Below are 18,085 nucleotides of genomic sequence, written 5' to 3'. Positions count from 1 at the left end.
TAGAAAGTCCCTCTACCTTGGTTTCTCCCTAAGATGTGCAGTCAAATGAAAAGATTTTTTTTTTTTTTCACTTTTGGGTTTGTTTTTTTTTGAGATCCACGAGTACAAATACGTTTTGAAAACGTCTTTTTGATCCTCCTCTGATGATTGAATAGCGTGGGTTTGGGGTTTTTTAATATTTATTCTAGTAAGATCCCATGATTGTCTTCACAGCGTTGCTACCATATTACCTTGTCTTTTCAAACATGACTCCATTCATTTCATGGAGCAGTTCCTTGCTAGGTTCATTACAGGGTTGTTAAATACTTTTTCCCCCTAAATTTCAGAGTCCCACGCGATCACTCTCCCACTCTCTCCAACAGGAGTGATGGTAGGGGCAGAAACAACAACAGAAATCTGAATGAATGTTCCTCATGCCTCAATAGGACTGGCTACCATGCTGTTGGGCGTATCTGGGAGCTGAGAAGACATTGATGCTACTTCACTTCCAGTGGAATTGGAACCGGGTCCTCCTTCTGAAAAATTAACCTGCCAAAAAAAAAAAAGAAGAATTTTTACAACTGTAACAATCAAAGAAAAGTAGCAGGCAAAGGCAAAGAAGAACGCAAAAATAAATATACAGGTATGTAGCCAAATGGCCTGATACATCTCCATGGGAGGCTGTGTCACTGCTTGTTGCTTTGTTTAGTTTCCCTATTGACTTCATAGGAATCTTCTTCAGGCCTTCGGCCAAATCACAAAAAAAAGCAGGTTTAATTTTTTTTTTAATTTAAAATTAAATTTAAATTTAAAAAAATAATTAGTTAAATAAATAAAAATAAAATAAATAAGTTAAAATAAAATAATTAAAATAATAAAATACATAAAAATTAAATTTAAATTTAAAAAGAAAAAAAGACTGAAAAATCAAGCCAATAAAACCCCAACCTTTTTAATGAGGCCTTCTTCCCTGTTTTGCAAGAGTGGCAATCTCAACAGGATGTTCTAGTCAATTATTTAAGAGTGCATGTGATTTTTGACACAAAACTGCAAGGTTACTTTTTTCCCCTTTTGTGCCCATAATAAAATAAACCTGGAAGGAGCATCCAGGAGCAGAAGGCATTTGAAACAAGCCATCCTCTTTCATTTGCGATTTGAAGCAGGTGTTATCTCTTTTTAACTAGAGACAGTTTGATAAAACAGGTCACACTTCTCCATTCTAATGTGCCCCGTGGCTCTGGTTAGTTAAGGAGCAGCATTGGGAAAAGGCATGATTTGAAGGGTGGAGCTTTGCTAATCCAAAAGCATTTCTTTGGCACCTATTTAGCTGGCTGATCCTGTGATTAAGGCCCTTTCCAGATTAGAGAAGTGCCTTGAAAGGTCGATGAACTGTCTGTTCCATCCACAGTTCTTCATTTTAACTCTTTTCAATTATGCCCAATATTTATATCAATATCTAGCTGTCTATCTAATGATCTATCTATCTATATGTGTGTGTGTGTGTGTTTGGGTTATCCATCTTCCATTCTGCCTCTTTTTTTTTTTTTTTTTTAGACCTACTACTTACAAAAACTCACTGCATCAAAGGTTTTTGACGTCTCCTATTCTGTTAAGGCACAATAAGTAAGGAAGCGGAAGGAGATCCCTTTTTCTTGTGTCTGCTTGACAGCTTGATTAAAGCAGGAAAACGGGTGGGTGCTGTAGAGGTAAGATGATGCAAACAGCCTTACTGCTGTGCTACAGCTTCCCAAATGAGCACGGTGGGCCAGGGGAGGGAAGCATGCTGCAGCCTGCCACTGGGGGAAAGAAAACAAACAAACAAACAAACCAAAACAAAAAAACAATCCTGTAAAAGAGTGTGATACTAAACTGAAAAGGTCTGAAAACATTTCTAGACATGGCTACATACCTTCATTTTCCACCGTTTCATGTTGAAAAAAATGCCCAACAGATCAAAAAAGGGTCTATATATTAATGTTTCATCATTAAGTATTATTTTGAATCCCTGAAAAACCATACACAACGTACCTTATTATTTTAAAGATCTGGTTTTAACACACTTAGGCCAGGAAATTGAGTTAAGGTTGAACTTCTGTCCTTAATTCACCTTATCGGGCCTAAGTATTGCAGATGATATGGTCCCATATGAGCTGCCAAATGATGTAGGCATAAGGAAGTGAGCTAAGAACAGAATTTATTCTAAAATGTCTGTTTTCTTTTGGCTTAAGGCAGTTAATTATATTGTTTGAATTTTTCACATGAATACATACTAATTCCCTTTCCGAGGCACAACATTTAATGTAAACTATATATATGTATATATTTACATGTATATATGTGTGTGTATATATATATACACATGTATATATGTATATATACATATATTGTCGTGCCAGCAACTAAGCACCACACAGCCACTCGCTCACTCCCCCCCTGGTGGGATGGGGGAGAGAATAGGAAGGGTAAAGGGAGAAAACTCATGGGTTGAGATAAGATCAGTTTAATAATTGAAGTAAAATAAAATAGTAGTAATAGTAGTAGTAGTAGTAATAATAATATAATATACAAAGCAAGTGATACACTATACCACCCACCGACTGATGCCCCAAGCAGTGATCGCTGCCCCCCCAGCCAACTCCCCCAGTTTATATACTGAGCATGACGTCATATGGTATGGAATAGCCCTTTGGCCAGTCTGGGTCAGCTGTCCTGGCTATGCTCCCTCCCAGCTTCTTGTGCACCTGGCAGAGCATGGGAAGCTGAAAAGTCCTTGACTAGTGTAAACTCTACTCAGCAACAACCAAAACATCAGTGTGTTATCAACATTATTCTCATGCTAAATCCAAAACACAGCACTATGCCAGCTACTAGGAAGAAAATTAACTCTATTCCAGCTGAAACCAGGACATATATAAAGTTATATCTAGAGGTACATGCGTAAAGCAAGGACTTCGACAATTTAATTAAACTACTCATGTTTATGTGACAAAACAAGGACACAGACTGACATTGCAATCATATATTTAAAATCTACCCTATAGCATAAAGGGAAAATTGGCCCGAAGGGGAGAGGGGCGAATTTTAGAAACTGCTGTCATAAATGTACATACAATTAAATGACACGTGAAGAATGTTTTAGCTCTCTGGATAGAGGTGCTTTCAGTTTTCAGGAGTGTGTGAGCTGAGTTAATCTCAGGCCTGGGTCAGACCTTATCTATCTCCCACTCAACTCGGCAAGAGTTCTGCTGTGCACTAAGGTAGATTTTGCACCAAGCTCTATTAAATCAGTTCAATTCGCCGCATTTACAGAGTGCCATAATGCCCACCTTGCAACTTCAGGAAAATCCGGCTAGTCTGAATTGCTCATCTCTCTGAGGGCATCCAGCGCATTTAGGGAATCCCCCATTGCTCTGCCCCGGGTACACGCTGGTTTGCTCCGGCTGGTAACCGACACTTACTAGTTGCTGAAAAGCAGGTTGATCTATGTCACTCTGCAATGCGAAGTCACTCAGTACTTTCCAGGGCGGCTGGTAACTCTGCACCTCCACCAGGTTTGCCTGTAAACCACCGTCATGTCTCTCTGGACTAGCAGCCACCATCGGAGTTCCTGTCATCCCTTGGATATTCTGTGAACAGCCCAGCAAAAGATGTTAATGAGCTTGGTTAACTTTATTGTATATAAGCGCTGAGTCAATAAACTGCTTTCTGTCTTATCTATACAGTCTCTGTAGCTTGTATTTGCTTTGTTAATCTGTTGTGAATGTTTTACTGTATTCTATTCTAGGTCAGCCTATTTCTACCTGCTGCATTTATCACAGTGGAAGTTTACTTTCTTTCCTTTTAATCCTCGTATTTCTCTCAAAGCATACCCCCTCTAGCTTTCTTAAACACGAGCACTCTGTATCTTGGCTGTCGATGCATGGCTCGGCACAAGAAACGGTTAATCATGTTCCCTTTTTATTTTGCATCCAGGCTGGTTTTGTTCTGCGTGACCTTAACTGGATCATATATCCATTGCACGGCAAACCTGGGGTACGTCAATACCGTGCTCTTTCCCGAAAAAAAAAAAAAAAAAAGGAAGGAAACCCCAGCCCTCCTAGTATGCCCTGTGGTGCAGACACTGTGTACAAAATAACTCCAAGCCTCGATGAATAGATTGTTCAGGTGAGTTAATAACATCGTGTTTTATTTCATTCCAACAGGGTAAAACAAAACTCCTTAAATTTCACTTAACTAGGCAGCCTTATGAGTTAATAGTCATTCTCAGGTCAGTCAATATACAGAGAGAGAATAAAAGACTCTTCTTCAAGTGGACTAACAATAGCAAAAAAAAAAAAGAGCTTAAAATGGAGACAGCCAGTTTGCTATGCTGAATCCAGCGCTTTCTGCTTGTTTGCATTACATGTGCATATGCCCACAGACAAGAACTCAATATATTTCTACACAAGAACTATATATATTTTAAATAACCTGTAAGCACGATGGTAATTCCATAAACTTTGCATTACATTTGTCTTTTTTTACAGTAAGTGCACTGACAAACACACATATACACATTGTAGTATATAAAGTGCTAAGAAAATACATCAAATTTCCCTTTTACTCATGGGTTTTACTTCTGGGTTTACTCCTGTGTAAAACCATTGAGAGAGGGTGAAAGCATCGTTTTCCCTTCAAGGAGTCCTTTCCATTTGCAATATAAATATTACACAAGGCTGGGCTTATTACATCCCATAAACTCTGCAGGTCGCAATTCATGCTGCAGAGAAGTTAGTCTAATCCACTGTGTATTCTTAGCCCTACAGAAAGACGTGTTCGCTTGAGCTGCCTGTATCGGCTTCTCGCTGTGGTCTGCTTTAATTGCACTGACAGCAGAACAAGCAAATAATAGTTAAGCGGTATCATTTTGTTTGTTTTAAGGGAGCTCCCACAAAATCAAAAACGTCAAACCAACCCCAGAAGCTGGCCGGGCTGAACATAGCCCAGGCACTTCTCCTTGGGAAGCACGGTCAGAGGCTGAAGCCACTTACAGTTTTGTCATTGGGTTGCTGTTGCTGAAGTTGCTTCATCATAATGCTCCTTTTTTTGTCCTTGCATCGCTTGTTTTGAAACCAAACCCTGATGACCCTCGGGCTGAGGCCAGTCATTTCCACCAGTTGCTCTTTCATGAGGGCATCAGGTCTGGGGTTGGCAGCGTAGCAGGTCCTCAAAGTGTGAAGCTGTTTTTCATTAAGGACAGTCCGGACTCGGGTAGTCTTCTCTGGCTGCTTGTGGATGTGGGGTCGCAGAGCTGGCTGTCTGGCAGAGATAGGTTCTGCTGTAAGGGAAGGGAGGAACAGGATCCCCATGAGTAGGAAGCAGAGAGTCTGCAGAGGCTATGAATCTAAGCTGGTGGGGCAGGGGGAGGCGGGGGGTGGGTGATGAACCCTCTTTCAAAGGCCATTCAAGCAGTCAGATCTATCGGAGCTCCTGCAGCCTCCTCTGCTTTATGTGCTGGTGGAGTGACAGGACTGACATTTCTGACTCCACAGATAATTAATTTGCAAAAACAAACTCCCCCCCCCCAAACCCCTTAATAACAGAAGCTTGAACCTGTATGAGACTTGACAGGGAAGGACGAATTCACTAAGGTGTGCGTGCGCTAGGAAAGGAGGGGGAGGAGTTTATGTATTTATTTCCTGACAAATCACCAAAACAGATTTTTGGCCTGAAAAGTAATAAAAGAATACTTCTTAAATTAATTATAATTCGGGTCTGCTTCTTGTATACTGAATCTAGCTCAGTTTAACCAGAGGCCGTGATAACTTGCAACGGCTCCCGGCATTTTGATGCTTCCAATCAAAGCAAAACAAGCCAAATCCGCTGCACCGTGACCGTGGAGGAAAATCCTGTGAGAGTACTGTATCCCAAAGCTCGGGAGATGGAGGTCTAGCTCAGAAAGTGGAGGTGCTAGGTGAATTTATGTCAACTTTTGATGAATACTTAAAAAATATGAATGTTTCGCCAATTCTTTAAAAGAGGAGCAAGCCTAGCAACTCATGGAAACCGCCAAGAAATGCAAAACAATGGGTAACATCACATCAAGAGCTAAAAGTATTTGTGTGATTGTGCTATTCTTCTGTGTATTGTGCAGCTGTAGCTATCTAGATGTAATTTGACCCAGTCAAGGGAAAAATAAAAAATACTTTTTTTTGCTAAAACCCCGGCTAGCTAATATTCAAAAGTGTTCACTTTTGTATAGTCAGGTTCTGACTTCTCTGATTATAACAATAAAGCAGCAAATTCAATGAAGACAATACGAATGCTTCAATTATTAGCAGTGTTGTACCTGCAGAGACACAATATGCCTTTCGGAGACATGCACAAACATTCTGTAGGGATGCATCCCACGTACAATCTCTCTAAAATTCTGCAGTGATCAGCTACAAGATTTTTTCTCCCTATATATAGATATGTCACCTGAAAGCAGCGGGAAACGAGCCCATTTAAACATAGCTGTGTTTGTAAATAACCTTTCGAGTTACAGTTACTTGCACAGCAATAACGCTGGCCAACCTTGTTTTGTCCAGCCTAGTTTGCCTCAAGGAGACGTTCCTCTTCCTAAAGCTAAGCGTCTCTGAGTATCTGATGTACACGTCGAGAACTAAAAGTGTAAGTAAAGTTGTAAGGTGGTGCGACTCTGAAGTTACAATGCTGAGTTTTAAGATGAAATTCTCATCAAATCACATAAAACGTTTCAAGAAGGCAGAGTCACTTTAAAAGGCAATTACTGACGATTAGTTTGTTGACAGTTTTAAATTATGGCCTAAGTGCTCGCCTGTAGTTATGAAGTCTATCTCTTTTCAGATCCCGCTTCCTCCAGTGCTTAAAACAGCTTTTCCACATGCTCCGGAGACAGAGGGGTCTATGCTTTGCCGCAGACCTACTCCGTGCATCAGCTCGTCCGTCTCCGACTTAGGCTCCCGGCTGCCCCGGACTCAGAAGGGGCTCCTGCACTCGGTGTCCGGTCGGAGCAGGAGGTGTGTCTGGCGGGAGGTGCAGCCCGCCGCGGCCCCCTGCGCAGGTGTCTCCGCCTCACGCATACTGCGTACGCGGGCGTTTCTCCCAACAGCCGGACCCGCGGCAGCCCCGGGCGTGGGGCGCGCCGCCGCTGCCTCTCCGCGGGCGCGCACGCTCGGGGCCGCCTTTCCGCGGGGGCGCGGAGCCCGCTGCATGCGGCAGGGCCCTCCGCCGGGCCGGGCGGCGCCAAACCCCGCGGGCTTCCGCGGCGCCGGGTGCGGGCGGTACCTGCCATCTGCAGCGGCCGGGCGGGGTGCAGGGGGCTGAGGGGATCCCCGGCGCCCAGGCTGGCCCGCTCCACCACGTCGTGGTCCGCCCGGCAGAAGAGGCCGTTCTCCCGCAGTGCGAATTCATCGCCGGGGATGAGCTGGCGGCTGCAGGCCACGCAGCGGAAACACTCGATGTGGTACACCTTGGCGCGGGCGCGCATCACGAAGTCATTCTTGCTGAAGCCGATGCTGCACTTGGCGCACTTGATGCCGTATAACCTGAGCAGGGCCCAGCCCAGAAAGAAGGGAGGGAAGGAGGGAGAGCACGGGAGGGGGAAGGGGAGGACAAGGAAACGGCGGGGGGGGGGGGGGAAGGAAGGGGTAAAAGAGAGAGGTTTTCACTCCCGCTCGTGGGCAGCCCTGTGGCCCCGCGTATACGCGCCACACGCAGTCCGCTAGTTAAACAAGCCTTGAAAATACAGAAGCCAGAAGAGGAAAGGAATAAACCGGATTCCTTTGCTGCCGGTGACCTGATCCTGGACACGCCGGTGGGCAAGGAGAGGGGGGAGGGAAGGGGCGGCGGAGGTGAAAGGAGAAACAGGGAGAGAAACAAAAAAAGACCCTCTTCCTTCCCGAGGAGATGACGACCTCTCCCTCCTGCCCTAGCGCCCGGGCTGCAGCAGACGAGGGGCCGTCCCTGCCCTCTCCCTCCCTCGGGCACGGCGGAGGGACCTGACCTAGCCTGGCCCGGAGCTAAACCGGACCGCCCGGGTACACCGGGGAAAGGCGAGGCTGGCGAAGCTGCCATCCACTCCCCACAAACGTGCCAGCCTCACTAAATGCTGTTATTTTTGCGAGGAAACCAATCAGGACTTCTGTCGCTTAATGCGTGTCCGGGCTCCCGGCAGCTTAGCCTCTGACACACGGCAGGTGTGGCTCTGCCAGCGGCCGGGGCTCTTCCCCTTGTCCTCTCTCACCAGGTTAGTTTTATACAACAATATAGGCATACAGACACACCCTTATATATATACACGCTCGCATGTATAATAGTGTAACTCCCCTCCCCCGCCCCATACTAAAACGCATTTTCGGTGCTTTTGCTCTGCAGCCTGCCCCTACCTCAGCTTCGCTGCTCCATCTCCCCTCCTGCTCACGCTCCCACCTTGAGCCGGGGCTCAAGTCCTCCAGCAGGAGTGAAAGGGCTGACAGACCCACGCGGCAATAATAATGGATTTCTGGGGTTACACGCTGGAGTGGGTGGCGGGTTCCTCATCTCCCGTGGAGGAGAGGGGGACAGTTCACCCATCAGTAGATGAACATGAGAAAATGCTCCAACTCGTGTGTCTAGAACTGCACGGTTTCTCGGCTTCCACCGAGTGCTCCTTAGCCAGGAGCCTTTTTACTTAGTAAAATTAACATCTTTCTGCAAATGTACGTATACACGCACGTATACATGCACACAATCCACAGAACTGTAAAAGCTGTTCTTAAAACTGAGCTAATATTCATCCCCACACATTTCCTCACCAGTACACTTCATTAGAGATAGTCATACATTAGAGATGTATACCTGTGGGTACAGATGTTTATTTACACACATCTTTAGCTGCTATGTATGGACGTGTACTCATCCTATATTCAGAGCTACATATTTCCGAATTATAACGTTTTGAGAAGAAAAAAACCCCAGACAAACAGCTAAACGGCAAAAGAACAGCACGATCGCAAAGTGTATGCATTAATAGGTACAAAAGTTGGGGGGGTTGCCCACATGTCTGACAATTATAGATTGGTTCACGATCTAATTCAAAGTCGACTTGCATATAATGTACATCTTACTTTTAAAATTGTAGCAAATGAAATGTATTGCGTATTAACTTAAAAGAGCTCAATTTTTTTTGTTTAAATTTCGCCCGCTGAGTTCTTGCAGAAGGTAAGTGAACGCATCTCAGTCCCAAACGTTTTCCTTTCATTTGAAATTAGTGAAAGGATGAAACTGTACTTATCTACATATACCCAATTGTTCGCGAACAGATGATGGGCAATTTGATCTGCTCTAATTCATCAGTATAGATAAGATAAGAAAGGACAGTCAGATATCACCAAAGGGGTTAATATTTAAAAAGATTAAATGTCAGTTATTTTAGTGAAGAAACATTTCGGTCTAGGTTTTAACCTTCCCACAAAACGATCCTTCATTCTGAAGGAAACTTCAGTTTTGATTTTGTTTTTCTTTTGCTTTTTGTTTGTTTGTTTTTGATAGGCCTAGTTTAAATATTTTTTTTTTTGCTCGTGTATTTATTTTTACGGCATACATGCTTGAAGTGCCTTTCTTATGAATGCCATTATGCCTTTGTAAAAACACAGAGATGCATTTCTCAGGTTGCGTTAAAAAGCGATCAGTTCCGTGTTGCTTATAATATCTACACTACTGAAAATATTCTCCATCACCTACGATTTCCCACTTTGTTAGAATCACAGGATGCATTGCCAAAGTCCTCAGGAGGGTCCCATACAGTCGCTAGCCGTTTCCGAATGTGGTTTTGTTTATACAGAGATTTGTATTTGAATTTGTGGAATAAAAAACTTGACGACTCGAACTTTTTTTCCTCGCCTGTCTATCTATAGGGAAATCACTTTAAAATATACCAATTGTCTTTTCATCCTCTTTCTCACAATTGTTCCTCTTACTGCCTCTGTCAGATTTATAAAGTTTTTTTAAAAAAATCTCACCGAAGAATTAAACAACGTAAATGGCGTACCTGATATAATCTCTTTTACAGTAGGTTTTGCCATCCCTAACAAAGCACGTACAGGTCTCGTCCAAATACTGATTACACTCTGCACACTTCAAACACGCCGCATGCCATTCCAAATCCGGAGAAACCCTCAGAATATACTGATCGTGAATTTGATTGCCGCAACCAACACATAGGGATATCAGGCGTTTTTCTGAAATGAAAATAAATACATGATTGACTAACCGTTTACTCTCCTACAGAGATAAACACATTTTTAGTGTTGTTCCCTTATAGGGCGTACTCTGGGAGTGTTGTTGCTTTTTGGTGTTTTTTTTTTAAAGAGTATTACACTTTTGAATGGCAACTGAAGTATGCCATCGTTTAGAAAGGAGGCGGAACATATGTTAAAATGCAGATGTGAACAGTCTTTGGGATGAAGGTCCTAATTTCGCAAGCCTTGCACAGAATCAAAACTCCGAACTCCCTTGTGGGTTTATTTTTATTTTATTGTTTGCTTGTTTAGATTCCTTTCCTTACGGGGAGAGCACCTATATGTTTGATTTCATTTTTTTTAAGAGGCTCTGATTGGAAACGTCGAACGCATGGCTAGGTGCGCTTCCCATTCAGCCCTTCGCCATAAAAGAGGGGACTGGAGGTTGCTAGCAAGAACAAGCATCATTAGGGTTGTCACTTGCTCTCTTTTGCAAGTCTAATGCTAATTCCCCTAGACGGACTAGGTGCTGGATAGTTAGACAGCCTCACCGCAGTCTAGCACGAAGAGAATTTAAGGCTCCGTGGTTGGAGATCCCATTAAAATCCTGCCTGCTTCCCAAACTTTAAAGGAGAGCAGGACCCCAGGCTATTAACATGCAAGGCTACGAGGTTAAAACACAGCAAGCATGCAGGCACGGCAACAAAGGCACCTTCTCTACCATTCAAATGAATTTCAGCTCTTTAGCAGTTCGCCTGCCTGAGACGATTACAATAGACAGCACATTTATTCCAACAACGGTAAAAATTCCGCCTTACTTTTTGATGGGTCTCCCATGTCTCCCATATCTGTAAGAGTGTAATGTCCACAGTGAAATGGTGTACGGTTTCGTTTTAAGACCCGAAAGTAGTTTTGAGAGCTTTCACTAATTAAAAAAAAAGTAGAAGTAGTAATAACAAAAGAAAAAAAAAGACTAAAAAAAAAAAAAAAAAGGCAAACCAAAACACTACCGGCGTGGGAGATACTGTCAGGGCTGCGGAGAGAGAATGGTGCGAGGGTGCGCAGCGGGGTCCGGCTGCGCGGGAACGGCACGGCACAGCGCGGCAGTGCCAGACTAGGTGCTGACGGCTCGGGCACTCGCCTCGCCCTTATCTCTTACTCAAACTTCTCTGCTCCAACTCGGCCCGCTCGCCATTGGCCTGACGTCATGCGCGGGGACGTCACGCCTGCGCGGTGCCCATTGGCTGCGGGCAGCACGGCGCAGTTGTTCTGATTATCATATTTCAGCGTCAAGCAGTGCGGCGGCTCCGGCTCGGGCTTTCGGAGGCAACTTTTCCTCGCTCCTTAGCTGTATTTCCCTTTATACTTTTTTCTTGTCTGTCTCCTCCATCCCCGCCACTTATCTCCCGTCACACCTTTCATTTTCCTTCCCAGCCTACTTGGGCTCGCCGTGCCATATTTACAATTTCCATATTTTTTGGGGGGGTGGGGGGTTAATTCAGCTATTTCCTTTCCGAGCGTTTATCTTTCCTAGGCGGGAGCCACTGCTCCGGTTTGCCCAGGTGAAGCTGCCCTGAGCAGGGAGGCCCCAGCCACGCGATAGGACTGTTTATGTTTTTCCTCCAGCCTCCTTCTCTCTTAAAATCGTGGATAAATGCTTCATGTATTTCTGTTAAACACAGGATCGAAGAAGGTATAAATATTTATCTTAAATTGTCTCTCAACACTCCCTCCATTCTATTTATGTTTTCCAATTCCTTTTAGATCCTTTTCCTTTCCTTCTTTCTTTTTTTTTTTTTTCCCATCTGTAAATAGAAATGCATCCTGTGTTTAGACGGTTTCATAGGTTTGCCGGGAATGGAGATTCGCGGAGAAAAGTGAAGAACTTCTGCCTTTCCCCGTGGAGAATCCCTTAAAATTCTTATTTAAAAAAAAAAAAAAAAAAAAAAGAGAGGAAGAAGAAGACGCGAACTCCGCCGTTTGCGCGGCTCTGCAGCGCTGGTCCCCGGAGGCGATGTGGGAAGCCCAGACCTGAGAGCCGCGGCCGGGCGCGGTGCGGTGCGATGCCCGCTCCCCTAGCTGCGCATCGGCGCACGGCGCCCCGTAGCCTGCCCCTTTCAAAGGGCAGGCTCCGCTTAGGCTACACGGTGAATTTCCTTTAGTCTGTGCGCGAAACTGTACCCGCTCCCGAGCGTGTCCGCCCCAACCCCTTCTGAATTCCCCCCCCCATCTTAAACGTCCCCTTTGAGTTTGTTTAAATCCCATTTTTGTGTTCTGTTCCATATGGGCTGTTACACCGCCCTCATCAACGTAGTGTATAAGTGCCCTCCAATCACTACTCATCAGGAAAATATATTTTTTTTCAAAGTCCTATTTTTTAAAAAAGGCAACTGACGAGACTAGAGTTTGAGTGAAAGAGAAGCAAAGCCATATTCACGCGGAATATCTTCCCGCGGGGAAATCTGGTTGCAATAAAACAGCCAATAAAAAGTTCTGAAACTTGCATTTGCTGATGAGACAGCTACTAAACAACAGACCTCCTCGGAGTCCTAACTTAGTTTGCAAGTTGTTTTCCTTTGCAAAGCTGAGGAAGCAAACACACCCTCCAGTTTTATTTCCAACAAGAAGTGGGTCCCAACGTTGCCACTTGTAGAGAGAACTAAGCTGTCTTGAAATGATCTCAGGATACTGTCAGGAGGTAAAGATATGGTTGTAAACACACACACAGTTACTTTACATATTCGACGTTTAAATAAACAGTGGGAAATGCAACTCTACTAGGTGATCACTTCTACATCCAAGAAACTGGCAATAAACATATATGTGGGTGTGTTTATGTATATGCATATATATATGAGACTGTGTTTATATATACTTTATAATCCTGTGTTTTAGCTGAGTAAACCAAAAAGCAATTATCAGGAATTACTGCTGATGCTGGCAGCTTCGGACAGCCTGGCACGTATTTGGGGTAAACCTTTAGTAATGGGCAATTTCACTTAAATCGACTCGGACTGCGATGTCGCCCCTGTGCCGCTCGCCCGGGCTAGGGGTGCACCGCCGTGCCTCCCCCCTCCCGTGCCCCCGCGGCCCGCAGCGGCCAGGCGCTCACCCCGCAGACCCCGCGGTTCGGCACGGCCGCCTCCTCCGCAGGATCGCGGTGCGCGCCTCGTCGCCCGCGGAAGGCGCGTTGCTGTGCTTGGCGTGAGCAGAGGCGGCACTCATCGTGGCTGGGGATCGGAAGCGCGCAGCCCTCCGCGCGGGACCGTCCCCTGTCCGGTCGCCCCTTCCCCAGCAGACCTCTCCCCGAGCCAGGGCGCGGAGGCTGCGCGCGGGCGGCGCGGCGACCTCTGCTGGCCGAGGGGCGATTGGCCGCGGCCCCGCGCGGTGGGCGCGTTTCTGACCTTTTGTGCCTTTCCGCCTGGTACTCTGCAAATATCACACTCCCACCCCCTCCGCACTGGGCATGCCGAGACCCCCTCCCCCCCGCTCCCCCGGATGACCTCGTGGGCTGCGAGCTGGCAAAAGATCCGAGCCTAGGTAATTAAAAAAAAAAAAAAGAGTCATCCCAATGACTGAGAAAAAAATCCGCGGATTTTATGAGAGACTGAAACAGGGAAAGTGTTTTTCCGTACTCCGTCCTATGCATTTTTGTCCATGGATGTTTGTATTTCTTTTAAAAATTTGTCCCGATTAAAATACACCCTCTCCCAGCTCTGAAATAACGCATCTTATTTTCCACCGTTACGCCTTTGAAAATAATTCAGTCTGGTTTTAATTCTATTAACCGCCACCCCCTAACTTTGGGGGGTTTTAGCTACTATTTCTGGGAGAGGTGATTGCATTTTAAGCTTGATCTTTGCAAATGATTTGCAATAAGCGAGAAACCTGTCTCCGCCCCAACAAACCAGGATTGGGAAGAAAAGGAGGGCTTTGATCAAGGTTTTTTCCCCCCCCTCCTGTGCTACTGATGTATTCGATTCGCGTTCCCAGGAAGGCGAAGCTCTATATTTAGCCAGCATCAGAATCGGGTTTAAGGGAGTGGAATAATGAGTGGAACTGCCAGTTTCAATGAATAAGGTATTTAGAGAAAAACCCTGCTGAAGGATTTCTCTTTTATGATATCAATATACACGTGAATGGGAAGACATAAACCGGGATTTGTACGTATTTGAGACACTTCCGAAAATATATCTTAATTTTATTTTTTTCCCTTGCTTTTTTTCCTTTTCTTATTTATTTACTTTTGGGGAGGGGACTGGGGGAGCCTGCTAAAAGTCGGTGGCTCTACACAGTAATCAATAGCTTTCACCACGTTGAGCTCAAATGAGATTATAGGCATTCGAGAGAAGGGAAAAAACCCCACCCAAACCAAACACCAAACCGTCAGCGGCGATTAACCCTTTCTGTCCCATAAAGAACAGCTATAAATTCGGTCCTGAGTTTGTTTAGTGGCGAAAACTAGGACGGTTCCACAGGGGGGAAAAAAAGGAGGAAAAAAACCCCAAAAAACAAAAAAAAAAACAAAACAGCTTTGGAAAATGAATAAAGAAGTAGTGCTGGTTTCGGAAGGGAGGCAGCATTAGGGGCTGAGTGAGATGCCCTTGCCGACGAGGGCTGGGGCAGTAGCGGGCTGCGGCGGCCGAGTCCCGGGTGCGAACGGGGCAGCGTGGGGCTCCCCACACCGCCCCGCTGGGACCCGTCGCGGTCATCGTCCCGGGACTCAGACCCTGGGACCTGGCCTCGGGAGTCAGCGAGGTCCCCGTACACTGAGAGACTGATTCTTCGGGAGGGCTATTTTTGTCCCGCTACATCGCGGTGGCTCAGCGTAGCCTCACCACTCGGGCACACAGAAAGGCTCCTTCAGTCAGCTCCAGTTTAAAACGTTTCTTGAGGCGCTTTGGGCCAGAAAGATGCTTTGCAAGAAGAGTCTGGGTTTGGGCTCCCAGAGGTTCAGATTTCCCCTCTCTGCCTTGCGGGATGCGGCGAGGACACCAGGGCTGAGCCCGTGCAATGCGCCGAGAGGGGAAAGGGGTTTCGCGCAACGCTGAAACTGGAAACAACGCAGCGGGGAAATCAATCACGAAATGTATTAGCTGCTCCGGGGTGTAGGCTTTGACTCATCTAGAGGTGTGCGATTTTTAATCTTCAAGTTTTAGCTACTGCATGTGAGGGAGAAGTGTACCGTAACAGCACTAAATCTCTCAAAACACAAGAAAACCTGTTAGTGGGCTTCTGCGCGCCCAGGAAACCTTCGTGACTTTAATAATACAATTTGGCTTATTAAATCGTGTTACCGCTTAAAAAATGCCCTCCTTTCCCTCCTAGAGCGTTCTTCGAATGCACTAACTCTGTCACAGGATTGGCTAGTGGCACCGGCCCCGCTTTAGTCCGGTCAGAAATGGGCACACTGTAACGGGAAGTACAGGCAGGGGAGCAAGGTCTTTGGCAGTTGGGGGAAAATAACCCCCCAAAGATTTTGGGGGGAGGAAAATCCTCAAAAGATGTTAAGAAGATGGCAGAGCCCGGGTCGGGCCGAGCGGTCCGGAACAGCCCAATTTCTCCTCAGCCAAGTGCCGCCTGGCTTCAGCAGCGGCAGACGCGCCGAACACGGAGAGCGAGGCGGATCGGGGATATTTATTGCTGTAAACTTTCCCCTTTAATACCTTCCCCGTGTCAGGAAGTGTTCGAGGACAGGAAATACGGCGGCGATTTTGAACAGAAATCTCTAGGTAGCGAGGGAGTTTAAGGCCCGCTTTTCAGTCCCGGCTCTGGCGGGGGTCCCGCCGGGGTGATCGGGCCCTTTCGTTCTCCCCGGCGGGCCGTGGGGGGCCGTGGGGGGAGGCAGCGAGCCAAGCCCGGCCCCGCGCCGGCCCCAAAGGGCGCCCGGCCCACATCGGGGGGACAAACTGTCGGGAGAGGGGGGATGCGGAGTAGCGGGAAAACTCTGTCCCCCACGAGTCTGTCTTGCCAGGAGCGTGCGTAGGGGACAGCCCCGTCCTCTCTTCCCCGTAAACATGCTCGTTCCCACTGGAAATTTGCCTCGCCAAAATAACCTCAAGCAGCGTCCCGGCTCAGTGCTGCTACAACAATAGTCGCTTCTTCAAGTCCCAGGAAAACAGCCCAGACCCCCAGTTCTGGAGTGTGGCTTTGGAAAGAAAAAAAAAACCAAACCAAACTCAAGCACCTAAATAATTAATAACATCATCATCATCAACACCAATAACAGCAGCACGAGCAGCAGCCGAGGCGGGCGTAGGGGGCCGGTGCTGTCGGGGCCCGCGGTCGCTGAGGAAGGCTGCGGGGCGGGAGAGGTCTGCCCGCTCCTTGTCCATTTCGTCCCGGCCGGAGGGCACAGGGGTATCCCTGCAGGCGCGGTCTATCGGGAGCCGCGGCTCCTCGCTGCGCGGCAGAGAGCGGGCGGCTCCGCGCCGCTCCTCAGCCGGCGAGTCGGCGCTTCCCGCTCCGCACGGCTCCGCGGGGACGCCCGGCTGCGCGGACCGCCCGCCCCGGGGCCAAGGCGAGGAGCCAAAGGCGGCGGAGAGAGCTGCAAACTCTCTCGGTGCAAGCGGCGCCAGCTGCCACACAAGGGGCTCTTCCTGGCTAAGCGAAGGCGCCTTCTTTCAGAGGCAGTTAAGCATTCATTATTGCCACCCTCGTCCCTACCCCTGCTCACAGCGACGTCTTTAATGTCTTACCAACTTTGAATATCGCTGTGCGGAAGGCACTGACCGGTTTTCCTTTCGAGAGGCTCTCTCCTCCCCCGCGCCTTACTGACCTTCGCAACATGGTTTCAAGCGGTGGAAAAAAAACAACAGCAGCAGCAGCAAAGGGGGAATGACACTAAATAAATGAAGGAATATAGCAACTAGAAGAAACTAAATTGGACGAATGGTAGTGGATTACTTGTCTGAAGGGTGGTGATTTGCTTTAGACCTAGCAGAGGATATATCACCCGTCTTTGGTTCAGCCGTTATAAGGCATATTTATTGCTTCCCAAAAGCGCACAATAAAACTGACAGCCACAACCTGGAAAAAAAAAAGTATTATCTTATCAATATTTTTTTATGGATTTTAAAAACAAACACAGTTATCTGTATGGAGGTTAGACAGGTCGAGTTAATTAGCTGAAGAGAGTATATATGTGTAAACACAAAATGATGCCCCATTAAATTACCTATTATTGCTTAGATTTTAAAAACAAATCTTGCAAAATTAATGATCAGAGAAGCAGTAGGGAGACCCAAAAAGGAGATGAAGTCTGAACAGGGAACAGTTAGAACTTGTTTACCTCAGTGTACATAAATACTGCAAGTTCGGTGTGCTCACATGTATATCCCTGTAGATCCACCAATGTACACAGTTTATTATACTTGTTCTGAGGAGATGTTGCCTCACTGCAACAGGAAAAAAATCTAAAAAAATCCAACCCAAACAAAAAAAACCCTTAACAACATTTGCATAATACCAACCCTGCAAGTTTCAAAACTGCAGACACAAACTTGTTAAAGTGGCTACATACAAAATAGGAGAATTCTGAGTGAAAGTAGTGCAATCAGCATGTTAGAGGGATGAATTAAAGATGGACCATGACCCTTTGTACAATCAGTTCTCATGTATGAAAGCAAAGAAAAAGGGGTGTGTGTATTATATACTGTCCACTGTTCAGTGGTCTCTGTTTTGAACAGGGGCAAATAAAAGCCATCAATAAATCATAAATCTTACATTAAGAACAAGCACGCACAACATACTCATGGCTTAGCATTTTTTCCTGCTAGTGGGACATGTGCCATCCATTACCTATGAAGATGAAAGGTATATCATACAATACAGTGGTATTGGGTTATATATGTATATAGATAGAAAGAGAATCAGAGTATTAATGC

General features: G+C 46.2%; 1 protein-coding gene across 1 annotated transcript; it reads right to left on the bottom strand.

Annotated features, from left to right (window-relative positions):
* Nucleotides 1–288: 288 nt before the first annotated feature.
* Nucleotides 289–11,045, bottom strand: LOC148055438 (insulin gene enhancer protein ISL-1-like). Its single transcript, XM_087760415.1, has 6 exons — nt 11,018–11,045; nt 10,010–10,199; nt 7,267–7,526; nt 5,010–5,296; nt 3,438–3,605; nt 289–528 (listed from the first exon to the last, which is right to left on the bottom strand). The coding sequence occupies exons 1-6, from the start codon at nt 11,043–11,045 to the stop codon at nt 412–414; spliced, it is 1,050 nt and encodes a 349-aa protein (XP_087616541.1). The 3' UTR covers nt 289–411.
* Nucleotides 11,046–18,085: the final 7,040 nt, after the last annotated feature.

The sequence above is a fragment of the Nipponia nippon genome, unplaced genomic scaffold, assembly GCF_047370975.1.
Source record: "Nipponia nippon isolate SJK-2023a ecotype South Korea unplaced genomic scaffold, ASM4737097v1 scaffold_22, whole genome shotgun sequence".
In the NCBI taxonomy this organism is placed as follows: domain Eukaryota; kingdom Metazoa; phylum Chordata; class Aves; order Pelecaniformes; family Threskiornithidae; genus Nipponia; species Nipponia nippon.
This window is presented reverse-complemented; position numbering and strand designations above follow the sequence as displayed.

Excerpts from the sequence above, each read along its gene's own strand:
- LOC148055438 (XM_087760415.1), bottom strand. The coding sequence starts at position 11,045 with ATGGGAGACATGGGAGACCCATCAAAAA. Across the intron at positions 3,606-5,009 it reads AGCAACCCAATGACAAAACT|AATATCCAAGGGATGACAGG; the intron begins GTAAGTGGCTTC and ends GGCTGTTCACAG. Across the intron at positions 529-3,437 it reads AACCTGCTTTTCAGCAACTA|GTTAATTTTTCAGAAGGAGG; the intron begins GTAAGTGTCGGT and ends TTTTTTTGGCAG.